This window comes from Panulirus ornatus, chromosome 73 (genome assembly GCF_036320965.1).
Source record: "Panulirus ornatus isolate Po-2019 chromosome 73, ASM3632096v1, whole genome shotgun sequence".
Classification (NCBI taxonomy): Eukaryota; Metazoa; Arthropoda; class Malacostraca; order Decapoda; family Palinuridae; genus Panulirus; species Panulirus ornatus.
In genome coordinates this window covers 1,821,541-1,840,041 of record NC_092296.1, presented here as the reverse complement: position 1 = coordinate 1,840,041, position 18,501 = coordinate 1,821,541, and the positions used below count along the sequence as shown (strand labels likewise).

The 18,501-nt window shown below is 39.7% G+C and overlaps 1 protein-coding gene across 6 annotated transcripts in view; it reads right to left on the bottom strand.

Moving 5' to 3' along the window:
* Positions 1-18,501, bottom strand: part of LOC139748192 (uncharacterized) — a 96,109-nt gene that overhangs the window by 10,672 nt on the left and 66,936 nt on the right. For all 6 annotated transcript variants that reach the window (XM_071661000.1, XM_071661001.1, XM_071661003.1 and 3 more), the window contains exons 2-5: positions 16,233-18,069; positions 14,961-15,133; positions 10,802-10,968; positions 200-370 (exon numbers count right to left, since the gene is read on the bottom strand). In XM_071661000.1, the coding sequence (XP_071517101.1) occupies positions 200-370; positions 10,802-10,968; positions 14,961-15,133; positions 16,233-18,069 (2,348 nt within the window). The remainder of the gene's footprint in view (positions 1-199; positions 371-10,801; positions 10,969-14,960; positions 15,134-16,232; positions 18,070-18,501) is intronic.

The window sequence follows — 18,501 nt, the reverse complement described above, 5'->3', positions numbered from 1 at the left end:
AAGGGAAAATTCTCAAAAACTGGATCAACAATGGACATAAGTAAGGAAGCTTCCAGCTCAATCATTATCCTATGCTCCTTAACTGACAATCCTACAAGCAGATAACAGGAGATGCAAAGAAGTCGCATCCCCACTCAATATCATTATCTTTCTCATAGCAAAAAACTATAACAACAAATCATATGTAACAATAACTCACATCCATCAGGGTGGTCCACATCAACGGTTGGCTTGTCTGTCAACAATCCCTTCTCTAAGTCCACCGCTCGTTTCAAAATGTTGTTAATTCGAGTCTCTTCATCAGGCTTTAACCTCAGAGTTTTGCGGTCTATCCGTTCCAAATTTACCGTCGTTAAAATACAATCAAAATCTGAAAAAAATATATGTTTAGATACATGAATACATTACTTTAATTTTTATGCAAATTTGGAGACCATTCAAATAATCACTTAGAAAATCATGAGGAAATGGTTTGATGGGTGTAAGAAATACCTAAATAAGCAGCCTAGCTGGTTAGCCATGGTACAATGAAATAGTTTGGGCAAATGGAGAGGTCAAAATAGATAATACAAAAAAATCATTTACAGTATGTGATGGAGACAGTACAAAAGATGGGGCGGGAAGCTGAGGGGATGGCAGGATGGAGCAAAGGCAGCCTCAAAGTAGCATGGGCTCAACATTTAGTTCGCTAAGTGGCATATGTCAAAGAGAAAGATTTGGAGCGATTCGGTTTCTGGAAAGTGGTGTGCTGTTAACAGGTTGAACACTCAAGGTTAACCAAAGAATATTCTGTAGGACTTGGCTGTGGATGGTATCTCTTAAGTTTTTTGGCACTGTAAGAAGGATGGTTTCCACCATGCTAATTTGCTCATCCCCATTAATGCAAATGTAACAATTTTCCTGAATACGAATAAGATATAATTATATATACATTTGAATTAGGCAAACATACCATGCAAAGTGCAAGCAGTGGCATTTTTTGGGCATATATTACCACACCTCTGTTTTCACAGTCTGCCTAAATCTGCCAAAAGTTTTTTCTAAATTTTGTTATTCTGCACTGCTCCTTAACTACAGTATGACACCAACATGTAGAGACTGTCCAAGTGGTAGTGGACAGAAAATATCCCATAAGGCTATGCCATTAGCCGAGATATTCATGATATTACATTTTAGAAGGCAGTCTGAGTGTAGCACCTGTTGACCACAAGTGCCTGTAAGGAAATTCAAGCAGATGAAAAAGACTTGCATACCTTTAAGTGCAAATAAAGGTTCTCAAGAACTTCAAACAATTAACCCCTCACTCTTTAAACTCATCATAATACCATAAATGAATCATCATCATTCATCACAAAGTACAACAAAACATATACACATATCATGATTTTATCAAGAAAGATCTAAATAATTTTCTTTTGTGTAATGTTCTATGGCTTGTCTTCTCTTATTTTCATGTGATATAATTTTGTGCACGTGCCTTTTGTGCCTTAAACAAAGTTTTCCAGGAATGTACCCCACTGTTGAACCAAAGGTTTCATCTACATGACAAAGTAAGGTTAAATGTTTGGAAAAGAGGCTTTTGTTCATCTATTCCTGCTGCCACTACTACATGGTGACATTAAAGGTAAATAGATATAAACACAGTCTTCTTGCATTTTTACTGCAAAATCTTATCCCTTTACTGATTCTCCTGTAATGTCTAAAACACACATGCTCTTTCTTCAACTGCTGTCCATGCCTGTTTTTCTTTTACCTTTTTATAAATGTCTGATATCACAAGCATAAACAGTACTGACGCAAATACTATTCCCTGTATTGCACCTGATCAACCAACGTCAACAAACATATACCCATTAGAAATTTAGCTCCATCTTTCTTTTCATACATATTCACCATTTCCTGTGTCAGATAAGTAGTGTTAAAAACAGAGGACTGACCCTTAGAGGGAAAATCCTCACAGGCACTCTTCTCTGTTCCTTCTTTTGGAAAAGCAAAAACTGGAGGGGAGAATTTCCAGCCACCCACTCCCTTTCCTTTTAGTCACCTTCTACGACACACAGGGAACACATAGGAAGTATTCTTTCTCCCTTATCTCCAAGGATAATATTCATATTTCTATCATACTTTGTCATTGTCTCCCGCATTAGCAAGGTAGCGCAAAGAAACAGACTAAAGAATGGCCCAACCCAAACACATACACATCCACACACAGCACATATACATCTCAACGTATACATATATATACACACACGCACACATACATATATACACATGTACATAATTCATACTGTCTGCCCTTATTTATTTCCGTCGCCACCCCACCACACATGAAATGAAAACCCCCCTCCCCCGCATGTGCACAAGGTAGCGCTAGGAAAAGACAACAAAAGCCTCATTCGTTCACACTCAGTCTCTAGCTGTCATGTATAATGCACTGAAACTACAGCTCCCTTTCCACATCCAGGCCCCACAGAACTTTCCATGGTTTACCCCAGACACTTCACATGCCCTGGTTCAATCCACTGACAGCACATCAACCACTGTATACCACATCGTTCCAATTCACTCTATTCCTTGCACGCCTTTCATCCTCCTGCATGTTCAGGCCCCGATCACTCAAAATCTTTTTCACTCCATCTTTCCACCTCCAATTTGGTCTCCCACTTCTCGTTCCCTCCACCTCTGACACATACATCCTCTTTGTCAAGCTTTCCTCACCCATTCTCTCCATGTGACCAAACCATTTCAAAACACCCTCTTCTGCTCTCTCAACCACACGCTTTTTATTACCACACATCTCTCTTACCCTTTCATTACTTACTCGATCAAACTACCTCACACTACATATTGTCCTCAAACATCTCATTTCCAGCACATCCACCCTCCTCCACACAACTCTATCTATAGCCCACACCTCGCAACCATATAACATTGTTGGAACCACTATTCCTCCAATAGGCTGGAAATCCTCCCCTCTCATTATTTTTTTTTTTTTAATTTTCCAGAAGAAGGAACAAGGAAGGGGGCCAGGTGAGGATATTCCCTCAAAGGCCCAGTTCTCTGTTCTTAACGCTACCTCGCTAACGCGGGAAATGGCGAATAGTTTGAAAGAAAAAAAGAAAAAGAAAATATATATATATATATATATATCTGTTTCCCATTTTAGAAAGTTAATACAAGGAGGGGAGGATTTCCGGCAGAAGCTGGTGACTGAGTTTGGTAAAGTGTGTGGAAGAAGAAAGTTAAGAGTAAATGTGAATAAGAGCAAGGTTATTAGGTACAGTAGGGTTGAGGGTCAAGTCAATTGGGAGGTGAGTTTGAATGGAGAAAAACTGGAGGAAGTGAAGTGTTTTAGATATCTGGGAGTGGATCTGTCAGCGGATGGAACCATGGAAGCGGAAGTGGATCATAGGGTGGGGGAGGGGGCGAAAATTTTGGGAGCCTTGAAAAATGTGTGGAAGTCGAGAACATTATCTCGGAAAGCAAAAATGGGTATGTTTGAAGGAATAGTGGTTCCAACAATGTTGTATGGTTGCGAGGCGTGGGCTATGGATAGAGTTGTGCGCAGGAGGATGGATGTGCTGGAAATGAGATGTTTGAGGACAATGTGTGGTGTGAGGTGGTTTGATCGAGTAAGTAACGTAAGGGTAAGAGAGATGTGTGGAAATAAAAAGAGCGTGGTTGAGAGAGCAGAAGAGGGTGTTTTGAAATGGTTTGGGCACATGGAGAGAATGAGTGAGGAAAGATTGACCAAGAGGATATATGTGTCGGAGGTGGAGGGAACGAGGAGAAGAGGGAGACCAAATTGGAGGTGGAAAGATGGAGTGAAAAAGATTTTGTGTGATCGGGGCCTGAACATGCAGGAGGGTGAAAGGAGGGCAAGGAATAGAGTGAATTGGAGCGATGTGGTATACAGGGGTTGACGTGCTGTCAGTGGATTGAATCAAGGCATGTGAAGCGTCTGGGGTAAACCATGGAAAGCTGTGTAGGTATGTATATTTGCGTGTGTGGACGTGTGTATGTACGTGTGTATGGGGGTTGGGCCATTTCTTTCGTCTGTTTCCTCGCGCTACCTCGCAAACGCGGGAGACAGCGACAAAGTATAAAAAAAAAAAAAAAAAAAAAAAAAAAAAAAAATATATATATATATATATATATATATATATATATATATATATATATATATATATATATATATTATCTATTTACATTTCTGATGCCCATTCCCTCAGGAAACTCCCTAAAGTGGGTGGCCACACCAAGAGTCTTCAAAACTGGTGAACTCCAGGGCTGCTTCTTAGACTTTAGTGCCTCATCATTAACAGGCCACTGGTTGAGGGCAACTCAAGCAGTGTTTTCAAAGACTCCTACCTAATGTTCTCACCAAATACTTCTAACTGATGTGCTAATTCCACCTAACACCTGCCTAATGTTCCTACATACTACTTCTATCTACTGCTCCTACCATTTTGCCTAAAGGCAGGGCTAGCGCACAGCACTCACTGCAGGAAAATCTAGTTACTAAGAAAGAGTTGTGTTGTCATGTTACATGTGATAAGGAGAGACTTTATGATCATAGACAGAAATGCCTGTGGTCCACTCCTTGGTGATCCCAATTCATCAAAGAAAGTTTAAAGCATGCAAGTGAGAAAAACAGGATGCTCCTGCCACAAGCAAGCATGTGCTTGACTTTGCAGTGGCAAAATCAATACACGAGTTTCCCACAGAACAACATAGCTGCTTTCTTGAAGTTCTGTCATTCTTGCAGTGTTGTTTGAGTAACTGAAATCCACATTATAAAGGTTATCATCCTGACTAAAGTAAACCCCATCATGCTCTGATGTATGCACAATACATATTACAGCTTATCGTCAACATGTCACAGTCTATCACTTAGACTACTGACTGAAGAACTGTTGCTATTCAACGGGAATACCACAAGTTATTTAATGATGTTAAGAATTCTGGTGATGAGGGATTGAGGTGGTGGTGGAGTGGGATGGGAGTGGATTGAAGTGACTATCTAGGATTGGAGTCTAATATCACTGTGCTTTGATACTAACATGAAAGGTATTATGACTGACAAACTTTACAATATCTTTAAATATTTCATAATCGGTGTAAAGGAATTTCCAGTATGATAAAATAAAACTGGGAATCAAAACAAAAAACAGTCACCATTACATGACCTTCATATCGTTGTAAGGAATTCGTATCCTAATTCACAAATGTACCTATTGCAAAATGTCACTGTGGAATGTTGTTCTGAGGCATCTCTTGCATCAAATTTCAGCAATGATTATGTTGGAATCATCTCGACACAACCCTCCAAAATTCTCACATCCAACTGTTAACACATTTCCTCACTAAATCAGATGCTGTAGTAATCTACCTGTAGAACAGGAAGGAGTTTCATACTTGTGGGGCCCTGTTTCTCACACTTTCCTCATCATAATACAATTCGAACAAGAGTGCAGTGTCTCTATTCAAAGTTTCAGCATCAACAGTATTGAAATAATTTGTTCCATCATTTCCAACAAGTTCCTCATGGTGTGAGGGATACCCTGATCAAGATTACACCAAGTAAAAAGAGGAAGCACACTGAGGACCCACACTATGTAGTTGGGAGAGTTTATGTGATCAGCGGAAACCACATTTACTAAAAACTTTCAACACTGATGAATCCCTAAAACTTTATGGATTACTTTTTGATCTGAATCACCTATTCTTTATAATAATTCATCTGGTTTCATGAAGTTATACAGCACTAAAACTTTTCTTGGTTATATGTCTGTTATTTCACTGAACATTTTTGTGAATAATCTATTATGCACATAGGAAGCACAATAACAATATTCTTTATTATACTTGATCGCTGTTTCCTGCGTCAGCGAGATAGTGCCAGCAAACAGACGAAGAATGGCCCATCCACACGCGGGAGACAGCGACAAAGTATAAAAAAAAAAAAAAAAAAAAAAAAAAAATATATATATATATATATATATATATATATATATATATATATATATATATATATATATATTTTTTTTTTTTTTTTTTTTTGCTTTGTCGCTGTCTCCCACGTCCGCGAGGTAGCGCAAGGAAACAGACGAAAGAAATGGCCCAACCCACCCCCATACACATGTATATATATACGTCCACACACGCAAATATACATACCTACACAGCTTTCCATGGTTTACCCCAGACGCTTCACATGCCTTGATTCAATCCACTGACAGCACGTCAACCCCGATATACCACATCGCTCCAATTCACTCTATTCCTTGCCCTCCTTTCACCCTCCTGCATGTTCAGGCCCCGATCACACAAAATCTTTTTCACTCCATCTTTCCACCTCCAATTTGGTCTCCCTCTTTTCCTCGTTCCCTCCACCTCCGACACATATATCCTCTTGGTCAATCTTTCCTCACTCATTCTCTCCATGTGCCCAAACCATTTCAAAACACCCTCTTCTGCTCTCTCAACCACGCTCTTTTTATTTCCACACATCTCTCTTACCCTTACGTTACTTACTCGATCAAACCACCTCACACCACACATTGTCCTCAAACATCTCATTTCCAGCACATCCATCCTCCTGCACACAACTCTATCCATAGCCCACGCCTCGCAACCATACAACATTGTTGGAACCACTATTCCTTCAAACATACCCATTTTTGCTTTCCGAGATAATGTTCTCGACTTCCACACATTCTTCAAGGCTCCCAGGATTTTCGCCCCCTCCCCCACCCTATGATCAACTACAGTTTCAATGTTTTGTAATCAATACTATAATTACCACTTTCTCATATGTATATTGTTTTCATATCGTGCTTCCCAAGCACAAAAAGATCATAATCTTACGTGCAGTGAAAAAAGATAAAATCTATGGTAAATAAAAAAATTCATACCATAATAAAACTTAGAGACATCATAATAAAATGTCAAAACTGAACCATAAACAAGAAAGTTTTAAGGATTTAAAGGTGCAGAAACGTACTTTTGAGAAAACGGGGCTTAAAGCTGGCGGTTCATTCAGACACCGTTTTGCTACACCTAGAAATTTGCACACATTTACGTCACACAATAACTTCAACTATGGAGGTTCTTCCACAGCTCAGGATCCCTGTTATGTGAGGAACAATTGCAACAAATAAAATCATTGAAAAACAAAAAAATTCCATAATATGGAGTTTGGGGCAGTGAGCGAGGCACGTGTAAACAGACATGGGAAAAAACTACACCAAGGGCATTCAAAGGTTTGAGGCATCTTGGACCTATATAAACTTTAAGAGGTACTATACAAGAGGTAAAGCTATTCATTGTGTTAACACGTTTTCTCACTGGGATTCACTTTCTTTGTTATCTGAGTTGTATGGGGCACTTTCCTGAAAACTGCAGTAAACTCTTAAAACTAAAACAATTTTATCGGTGTTCTTATTATTGTTCCACTTTATAATGTCATTCCTAAGCTTTCCCAGTATCTAAAAAGATGCAAATAAAAAAAATTTCTCTAAGCCATTTAAACCATTGTTTTACATATTATCGATCTAATGCAGTCCTATGGTTTATTGATGCTACCATAGAACCTGAAAGTTTTTTTAACATTAAAAGCCTACTAAAAGCCTTTATCAAGAACCTTCCAACAGCAATCAGTTTGCATTACATTTCAAAATAAATCTGAATTGATAACATTTCCCTCCTCCTTTCAGAAGAGAATAATGCACCGTGTGCCAACAGTATAGAAAGTTTCAAAACATCCAAATGTCATCTTACAATACTTGAATTTCGTCAGATTTTTCTGATCAAGTTGCTGAGTCATGAAGTGTGCAATATTTGAGGCAAGTCGGAATACCACACCTTCCCTCCCAAACCATCCCCAGAATGCAGTGAAGTTTTGAACCTGTGCATATTTTTTGAAAATGAGTTGACATAAACATCAAGTAACAACTACGGTAAGTCTAAAATAAGCAAAAATTCTAATCAGCCCAGTAGCACTAATTACAAGTCTTGGAGCTTCCAGCTCTAGCCTGGCTCATGTACTGGCTGGAGCTCAAGCAAATCAACTTAATGTTGTACCCAAACTTGAATTATTCTCGCATTATATAGTGCAGAAACTCCCTCACTTATGAAAATATGTGGTTGGTCAAACCTTGCAAATAGTATTTGGGTAACAAAGAGACATCTGTCTACAGTTCAAGTGCACAAAGCCTAAGTGATCATTCATTCATATCTTCAATCTATGCATACACTAGTGAGAGAGAGAGTGAATACTCTCCACAACAGATTGACAGTACTTTTTCTGACACACCATTGCAGATTTCAAAAAAATCACAGTAAACACCACTAGTCCTATAAGCTTATCCTATAATTCTTCCATCTTTAAGAGGGTCAACTCTTCCCCATAAATCCTCAATTGACGTATGTTCAACCAGGCCATACCATACTAACAAGCTTTCAAACATATATTTCATATGACTTAACAGCACTTTACATTTCAGACTAAACTCTTCAGTACAACTGAAGTATTATACATGTTAATGATTCTAAGACCAGAAAAGGGTATGTTTTGAAGTACTGTAGCCTAAAGTGTAAAGTATTAAGGACATGAACCTTGGGCCGTAAATGTGTTATCCACAGGTGTCTAATTTCTAACAAAATACCTGCAGATAATAAGTGGTATGGGATGGGTTGATCATGGAAGAAATGACAAGACTAATACAGTATGCTTGCAAGACCTAACTAGGGTGTGCTGAAATTGTCAGTTCATAAGAAGAGGATGAATATAAAAAGACAGACTATGAAGATCTAAACATCATCAAAAGTGGAGGGAAGAAAGTGCTTCCTTTAAAAGTACTTACAACAACATTTTGCAAATTGTAGGAAAAGCACAGATATGGAGAATGAGTTGTGTGAGTTACATACTCAAACGATTTACGTGCGAGATGAAAACATTGTATGTCTGTGGACTAAAAGCCAATAGCCACATGTGGGTGAGGGAGAAAGAAAGAACTTCCTTGGCCAAAGGAATGTACTATTACTACTTCTGCACTGCTGGATAACAGCACAGCCGTTACTGACCCTTCTAATACCCGGAAAAATACAGGTGATATTCCTCCCTGGTCAGAGGCTATCTACCACCTGCTACATAACTGGGGTACAGCAGAAAGATGTAATGGAGTGATACTGGCCTCTACATTAAGGAGGTAGATAGGAATACATGGAACAGATAGAACTGGATCAACGTAGTATATGGGGGGGAGGGATGTGATATCAATGCACTAAATAAGGAAGCATGATTCAGTCAATATATACTGTGAAAGAGAGAATGAGTGCATGTGAGGCTGTGTTCATCTCTTCTTGAAGTTAACTTGCTATGGCAGAAGCAAATGTGAAAAAACTATAAATTTTGCCAATCTGTATCAAGGAAAACTATGGTTTCATGTCCATAAATCAAATCATGCATAGTCAACACTTAATGTCTCCCAAATCACGAAAGTCTCTCACAACTCCTCCAAGTTATTCTCATAATATTCTCAATTTCAACTTTCCAAATGCCATAAATGCCACAACATGCTAGACCACAAAACATGACTCAAGTCAACATAACTGTGAAAGAGAGAGAATAAGTGCATAAGAGGCTGAGTACATCTGCTCTTGAAATTAACTTGCTGTGGCAGAAATGTGGACGAAATACCATAAATTTTTGCCTATTTGTATAAAGAACTAAGGTTTCACATCCATAAATCAAATCAGGCATACTCAACTCTTAAGTTCTTCCCAATCTTATAGCATCTCCAATTTATTTTCTTTGCATCATAACATTCTTAATTTCAACTTTCCCAGTACCATACTTACTGGACTTCTTCACAGCATCCAAACATCAATTCACACAAATATGTAGCCAGCAGGACCATCTCTTTCAATACGTAAACCTTAGTCTAACCTGCATATACTTCATCATCCTCCTACAATCATCACCAAAAGGACTTACCATTTTGCCCAACTCCTCTTCTGATTCAGTTAATTGAACAGCATCATCTGCGCAGAGCACATGAAGATGTTTCCATTCTGTTCCATAAAGGTCCAGCTGTACCCCACGTTAACCCCATCTCACTCTCATTTCATGTAATGCCCCATCCATAAAACTGTAAAAAACCACAGGGAAATTACACAACCCTGATGCACTCCCACATGTATTTCAAATCCCCCAGTCATACTCGCACATACTCTTATGCAAGCACTGGTTCCGTTTTAAAACTTACCATTCACATCTTACAAACACACGATAAAGAGAAAACTTTCCAGTCTTCTATCTACTTTAGCCTATGCCTTTACCAACCTATTAATGTCACATGCACTCTTTACAGATGTTTCTCAAACCTCTTCATGGGATAGAGGTTTCATGGGCTAAAGAGATATCTAAATATTACTCATAAGGATCAAAGAAATGCTTCTCACACTTACTCACAACCCTCCCCAAAAGTTACAAAATTATGGAGAAAAAACAGCCCGTTAGAAGAAATAATCCCTCAGTTGACTGGAGGTCCTGGGGTATGACAAGCTCTACTTCATGAAGTATGGATTTCAAACCTTGAAAACCAAAGCCCAGATATGAGTATGTAAGCTAAAGACCAAAAATATTATTAAGAAACAGAGCACAGGAATCTCTATATCAGTCCAGTTTAAGTGTAAAGAAAAAGAATGGAAAAGCAAAAAGTCTGTGGAGAGTTTAGGAGTAAATCACCACATATTAACTTATATTGAAGTGCAGATGGGTAAATCACTCTATTACCTGTAATATCATAATAGTCTGGTTTGTATGTATTGCAGTTCTTGTTGTCTGGATCCTCTGGAGACAACCATCGGATCTTGATCTTGCGTGTGTTTTTAAAAACGTTCTGGCCTACTTGGCACAAATAGAAAGTTCCTTCAGAATTCCTCACAGCCACGTGCTCATTTCTGAAAAGTTTATAGGAATTACAGTATTTTGAGAAAATTTTAAATCAATGAACCTGCTCCTGTAGAAACAGGGTTTCTAACTTCATTTCCCTTCTCTCAAATCTTATTCCTTTCATTAATGGCTTATTCTATGCTGCCTATATCCAGACAATTGGCTGTTGTCTATAACCATCACAATCAACATTACCTTTGCATAACTGTTGGTCTACCACTCCTTATCTTCTACTGTTCACATTCTCTTTCTCTAAACTCAATAATCTCATGTCAACTGTCAAGATCATAGCAATCCCATTTCAACGTTAAAAATATCAAACCAGAGATTTTTCGAGTTTCCTGGAAAACCAATTCAAACATGAACATTTGTGCCTGTCACTGATGCTTAAGTTTAAACCTGGTCCATTAAGTTTGTGAAGAGATTCACAGTTAAACTGGGGACCACAGCCTGTATGAAGCAGGATTCAACTTATATACAGAACACACTACATTTTTTTCTTCACATGACTGTAAAAGTATCACTTTAGTTATACAAAATATTAACATATTAGAATAGGAAATAACCCAATGCTTGGTTTAAACACTTGCACTTTATCCCCAGTATATCAATTTAGGAATTCTATACATACAAAAGTAATCAGTGCATTACACATGACAGCTAGAGAATGGATGTGCGCTAACATGGAAAATGGTTATCAGGCAAGGAAAAATAAGAGTAATCCAAAGTAAACTCAGGCCATGTTCTTACTTTCCTGAACCCAAAATCACTTGTGAGAGAGTATGGTCATGTTTTCTGTCAACAAACTGCACCATAAGCACTGTTTGCAGTCCCTTGCATAAAACAGATGGACCCAGCCACATGAGAGAGCTCTCGCAAAAATGGCAGTTCTATCCTCAGTAAAGTGTTTCTACCCTTTTGTCATTCCACAAGCTACTTGGCTGATAATGCCTACAAATAAAGATTCTGGAGATACTGATGAATTTCATAACACCACCAGTGAAAATGAATTTTTGTCAACAGAGATGAAATCTGATGTTAATGGTGTTTCCACTTACGTTAAATGGAAGACTGAAGTAAACCCACCCTTAACATCTCCACACTGAAGTAGTTTTTTAACACCTGTATACATGTTCTTTATAACTGAAAAACAATAATTCATTTTATTCACTGCTGTACAAGAGGTTAACATTTTTTTTACAAGGCATAACAATATCTTGAAATAACAAATGACATCCCTTTTTGAAAATACATTTTCTAAAATAAGAGCATTATCATACAACTATTTTGCCACCTGCTCATGTATAAACATTTCAAAATAATAATCAAAACATTGTGTGTTTTTATACACAGTGACATAATCCAACCAAAACCTGGATAAGCCTTGAATGATATGTCTGAAGCATGAAAGGAATCCCATGATATCAGCAACCACAGAACTCTTTTTCACTTCAAGCAAATTCAATTTAAGGGATGCTACTGCCTAGGCCTGCATGGGATTTTTTTTCATGCATTTCAACAGTTCATACTGATTCTCCATCTCATCTGCATAAAAGGGAAACCTTGGCAAATAACATATATACCCATTTTGAGAGTCAGATGTACTAAATGACTAATCTTCATATCCATAATTCTGATATTCTTGCTCACACTCTTCATGCAAGAAAAATATAACATATCTCCTAAATACTCAGGTTCTATCCATAGATGGAATACAGAGGGGCATTTTCACTTAATGAAACAAAGAGACATTTTCAATTACTAGTTTTAAATGTTCTGTACAAAAAATATTGAAAAATATTATTAAATGGTTCAAGCAAGACATACATGTCCTCACACATGACTCCTTTAAATGCTGGTTACTGGTTTAGGAAAATGATTCAACAATGACCTAACTACTGAACCTAGTTGCCTTTTCTGTTTTAATAAGGCAGTGTCACTATCTATTTTTTCTTGTTTTCGTCTGAATTCCACATAATTCCAACTGATCCTTTCCAATACATGCCTCTACCCCTGATACCCCCAAAGCCTCCTTCTCTCCACATCCCTATTCTCCCCTCCCCCTTGCCCCATCCACTTTTTATATATATTTTCTTTGTCAGCCACTCCTTCCTCATCTCCTCCATATGCCCAAACCATTTCAGCAAACCTCAGTTGGCCCCCTCAGAATGTGCTATATAGTTTATGTTTCTAAAGTTGTCTTTCTTACAAGACCAAACTGTATAACCCCATGTATGTACATACGTGTACATGAGTGGATGGGCCATTTTTCATGTTTCTTGGTGTTACCTCGCTGACACGGGAAACAGCAATTAAGTATAATAATAAAAAAAATCCTCATCAGGTATTTCATTTCCACCACACCCTCCCACTTCCTTCTTTCATATTCAAGGCCCAAGTCTTATACATACAACACCTTCATCTTCAAACACACTCAACTTTGCCCTTAGGGGACACGAAACTTTCGATCCAAACACTCCTTAATGCAACTTAGGCCTTAGACATCTCTTGCAGCCTGTTCATCATTTCAGACACATGGTTCTGAGTACTGCCACATCAGCTCCCATATACTTAAAAAGGCTCCACCCCCTCCAGGTCTGCCCTCCCCCCATTTAAATTCACTCTTATACCTTTCTGTTTTGTCCCCATCTTCATCTCATTCCCTTACTTTTATTTAATGTTTACTTTTTAACTTTTTCCATTTACAAATACCATCTTCTGAGTCTCTTCTTGGAGTATGCCAACAGAGCAGTGTCGACTGCAAAGAGCAACTGATTCATCTCCCATGGACTACCAGCAGACTGAAGACCCGCTCCTTGCTCCATGACCCTCACATTTACCTACTTCACCACATCATCCATAAACTGATCAAATATCCATGGTTACATTATATATCCTTGATAAAATTCCACCTTCACCAAGACCCATTTACCCTCCTTCCTTCCTAATGGCAAACATGATCCTCTGTCTCTCTCTCTCTCTCAGTAAAAGCTTCTAATTACATTCAGTGACTTTATTTATTCCACATACTCAGAAAATCTTCTACCTAATGTGCCATCATACAACTTCTCCATACATATACATGCCTATACATTTCAACGTATACATACATATAAATATATACACATGTACACATCAACACTGGCTGCCTTCATCCATTCCTGTTGCCACCCCACCACACATAAAATGGCTCCAGTCACGGACAAAAATCCATGACAAGGCAACACCAAAATTGAAATATATAAAGGTTAATGATATGGAAAACAAGGAGACAAGGGAAAGTATTTACAAATCTTGGAGGAAGTGAAAAATTTATATTTCAAAATGTACCTGGTCATAGCTATTAGGATAGACACGAGCATAGAATTCAAAGGCTGTGAGGTGTAGGGAAAGAATCAGATATCAAAACAGCCCACCCTTAAGCTGCCTACAGCCACACAGTAATCATGTGATGTAGCAGCTTGCTACTTACTACTTACACCTAATGTTTCTACTTAATGCCCTGCCTAATGTTCCTACCTACTACTTTTATCTATTGCTCCAACCATTTTGCTGAAAGGTTGGTCTAGTACATAGTACTCATCACAGGAAAATTCAGACTTACAAAGAAATAGATGCGTGAGTTAAAAGTTACGTGCTGTCAAGCATTATATGTGACATGGAGATATTGCATGTTTGTGGAAAGAAAGCTAGCAGTCTACATGTAGGTGAGACAGAAAGAAAAGACAGCCACCTGGGTCAGAGGAATGCAACTTGATAACCAGTGAGGTGTTGGCTCACTACAAAGCCATCTCTAACCCTCCCAATTCCGAGGCAAGTAATAATACTTCCCTAGTCGATGATTGCCTACTAAAACTACAGTAGTGACACTAACCATACATTAACAGTCAGTGTTACACATTAACAAACAACAGCTAAAGTTAAATATCTGCAATCAGGGGATATTCAATTCCTGTGAAAATGCCATGGCCAACTGCAAATATAAGGCACTACTAATTACCTGAAAAAAATTATGAGTCTGTCCTGGGGAGATTTGGGAGTTGATGTTTCTGTTTTTCTAATTCTGTTTACAGAATCCAGAGCAGGAGACTGGTACAAGCTGGCAGGGTTACGCGGTCGCTTGCTGCGTCGTTCATCACCTAGCATATCTATGATTGGTGCCTCACGCTTTTGCTGAAAAGTATTGTACAATGGACTGAGGCAAAGTTCAGCAATTTCACATATTAAGAACATGGATAGGGATTCAGCTACAATAACCATTAACCTGATTCACTGTGAAAAGTACCAAATACTTATCTTAAAAGGAAGTACAATATAAGTGGCTGAACAGGAGTTACATTATTCTTGCTACCTAACTGCCTCTCCAAGCTTAACAAGGTAACATCAGGGACAAAGTAACAATAGTCTCATTTCCACATATCTAATGTGTCATGTATGATGTACACAAAGCAGACTTCCATTCACAACCATGCCAACACACTACTGTGGTTTAACTTGACCACTTCATGTGCTCTAGTTCAATCAACTAAGAGCTCTGCCCCTCATCCTACATATTCCACACTGGTCCAATTCACACTTATCTGTGCACATCTTTCACCCTCCTGAATGTCCAGACCCTGATACTGCTTCATTCCATCTTTCTATCTTCTCAGCTTTCCTCTAGCCCATTCCTCCCACTGTCTGATACAGAGATTCTCTTAGTCTTTCTTCATTCATCCCCTCCACGTCCCAACAATAATAGCACATCCGGTAGACCCTCTCAATAAGACTATATTTACACTATCAACCCTTAGATGGCCAACAGGCCCATACGACATTTTATTCTTGTGCATTTAATTTCTAACAGAACCCATCCACCCACTTTTTTGGGGGGGTATTCAAGGCCTAACACTTCCATCCATAAAACACTGTAAGGACTACTATACACTTAACCACATCCATCTTAATCCACACGATCTTTAATGCATCCAGGACTTTTGTCCCCTCTTCCATCCTCTGACACACTTTAATCCCTGTAATTCTATTTCCTGCAAAATCTGCTCCCAGGTACTTACAGCAATCCACTTCCTCTAGGTCCTTCCTATTCAAACTTACTCTCAAACCATCCAATTACATCCAACTCGCTGCATTTCTGCTTCACTTTTGTTCACACCTACACTCAACTTTCTCTTTTCAAAAACCCTAAAACTGTCTCAGCTTCTTGCATCTGCTATTAAAGCAGACACACATAAGATTATAAAAGTTTACAAACAGAACATAAAAGGTAACTTACTCTTGGTGTTCGTGTTTTTTTGGGCGTACTGATAATGATTTCATCCTTTGGTTCAGCATGATTAACTGTCTTAGACTGTGTTAAAATGGGTAATGTTAAATTTGACTCTGTTGATTTTTCAACTGCTATATTGGCACTGGGGACCACTTTGATGATTTCCTTCTTGGGCTGCACAGATAACAATTCCACTTTTGGCTTATTAATTGGAGTAGCTGGTTTGGCCATCGTCAAGGAAGGAGTCAAATTTGGTTTAGTTTCAGTGGATGGAACTTCAACAGGCTTTGATGGCTGAACTGGAGTTACAAGTTTCACAGGAGACTTGGATACTGGCACTCCGTTGACACTTGGAATAGTGTGAGCCTTTACACTGGTTTCTACTGATGGTTTTGTGGGTTCTGCAGGCTTCTGTGAAGGAATTTCTGCAGGAGTTGGCTTCTGTGGAATAATTTCAGCAGGCGTTGGTTTCGTTGGAGGTGTTGGTGCAGCTGCAGGTAAAGAGGGTGATGGCTTCGCATTAGATGTCACAGCAGGTGATACACTTGGTGTTTGCGATGGTGCTGTAGGTTTGGCAAGTTGGTGAAGCTGGGAAGGCTGGTGAGGCTGGTGAGGCTGCAAAGACTTTTGAGTCGGTAACAATGTGGGATTTGTAGGTCTGGCTGGGGCTTGGCTAACTGTGATAGAAGACGTGCTCTGGGGAAAAGGCTTCAAGGCGAGTGATGAAATTGCAGCATGTACTGAAGATGCAGGTTGGGCAGGTTTAGCATTAACTGGAGTAATTGTGGCAGGTATAGGTACAGCTGCTGGCACGGGTTTCATGGGTGATATAGACAACTGGGCTTGGACTTGTTTGGGCTGGCTGGGTGATGATAAAGAACCCTGAGAGGGCTGAGAGGGCTTAGGAAGGCTAGGGGTAATTGTAACAGGTGGCAGTGATGACTTTGGTGGGATTGCTGCATTTTGTGAAGGTGAAGCATGCTTAGGTGGCTGTGGCATCTGCTGCTGTGGAACTGGAACTGCTGGTTTATGTGTCTGCTGGTGTTGTGGGTGCTGGACAGGAACAGCTGGCTTTGTAGTCTGCTGTTGCTGATGTGATGAAGGCTGCTGCTGTTGCTGCTGTGGCTGTTGTTGTGGCTGATGTTGCTGTGGTGGCTGCTGCTGCTGTTGTGGCTGTGGTTGCTGGACAGATGTAGCTGGTTTTAATGGCTGCGACTGCTGCTGTTGCTGCTGTGGCTGCTGCTGCTGCTGTTGTTGTTGCTGCTGCTGCTGTTGCTGCTGTTGTTGCTGCTGCTGCTGTTGCTGATGCTGCTGCTGTGGCTGAGGTTGTGGGTGAGACTGCTGTGTTATGGGTGTTGTGGGCTTAGGGGCAACTGGTGCTGATGTAGCAGGCACAAGTGCAGGTGTAGGTTTGGGCATCTGTGCCATATTTGCAGTTGTGCTAACTGGTGGACTTGGCTTCAGTTGAGCTGCAGGATGTACTGGCGTCTGGGGTTTTGGCTGGACTTGCTGGACATTAGTCGTGGGCACCATGAGCTTGGGGGGTATATTTCCCGTAGGGGTTTGTGGTTTAGGTGCCATGTGACCAGGAGTGCCAGGGGGTTTAGGTGCTATTGAACCTGGAGCTCCAGTGTGAGCTGGTCTTGGCTGCATTGGGTACACTGTCTGCATGGGTCGTGGAGGCATGGCCTGTCCCATGGCAGCAGGGTGCTGGGCAGCAGGATGTTGTGGAGGGCCCGGCATGTTGTGTGCAGGTGGCGGTTGTTGATTCATGCCACCTCCTGTTTTGTGTGGATCCATATACCAATTGTTACCTGAGTTGTGTTGATTATGACTGTTCCACCTGCAAAGGATAACCAGCTTTACTAAATGACCTTCAAATAATCTACATATATATGTATATAATATATATTTCATATGTATTCACCATTTCCCACATTGGCGAGGTAGTGTCAAGAACAGAGAACTGAGCCTTAGAGGAAACAATTCTCACTTGGCCCCCTTCTCTGTTCCTTCTTTTGGAAAAGTAAAAACTGGAGGGGAGGGCTGCCAGCCCTCTCCTACCATTCCTTTTACCCACCTTCTACGACAGGCAGGGAATATGTGAAAAGTATTCTTTCTCCCCTATCCCAAGAAAAGGGGGCCAAGTGATGATATTCCTTCTAAGGCTCACTCCTCTGTTCTTAATTCTACCTTACTAAAGTGGGAAATGGCAAATATTTTCTAAAGGAATATGTAGGGGAAAAAAAGTATACAGTATACAGTAAATGGGGAG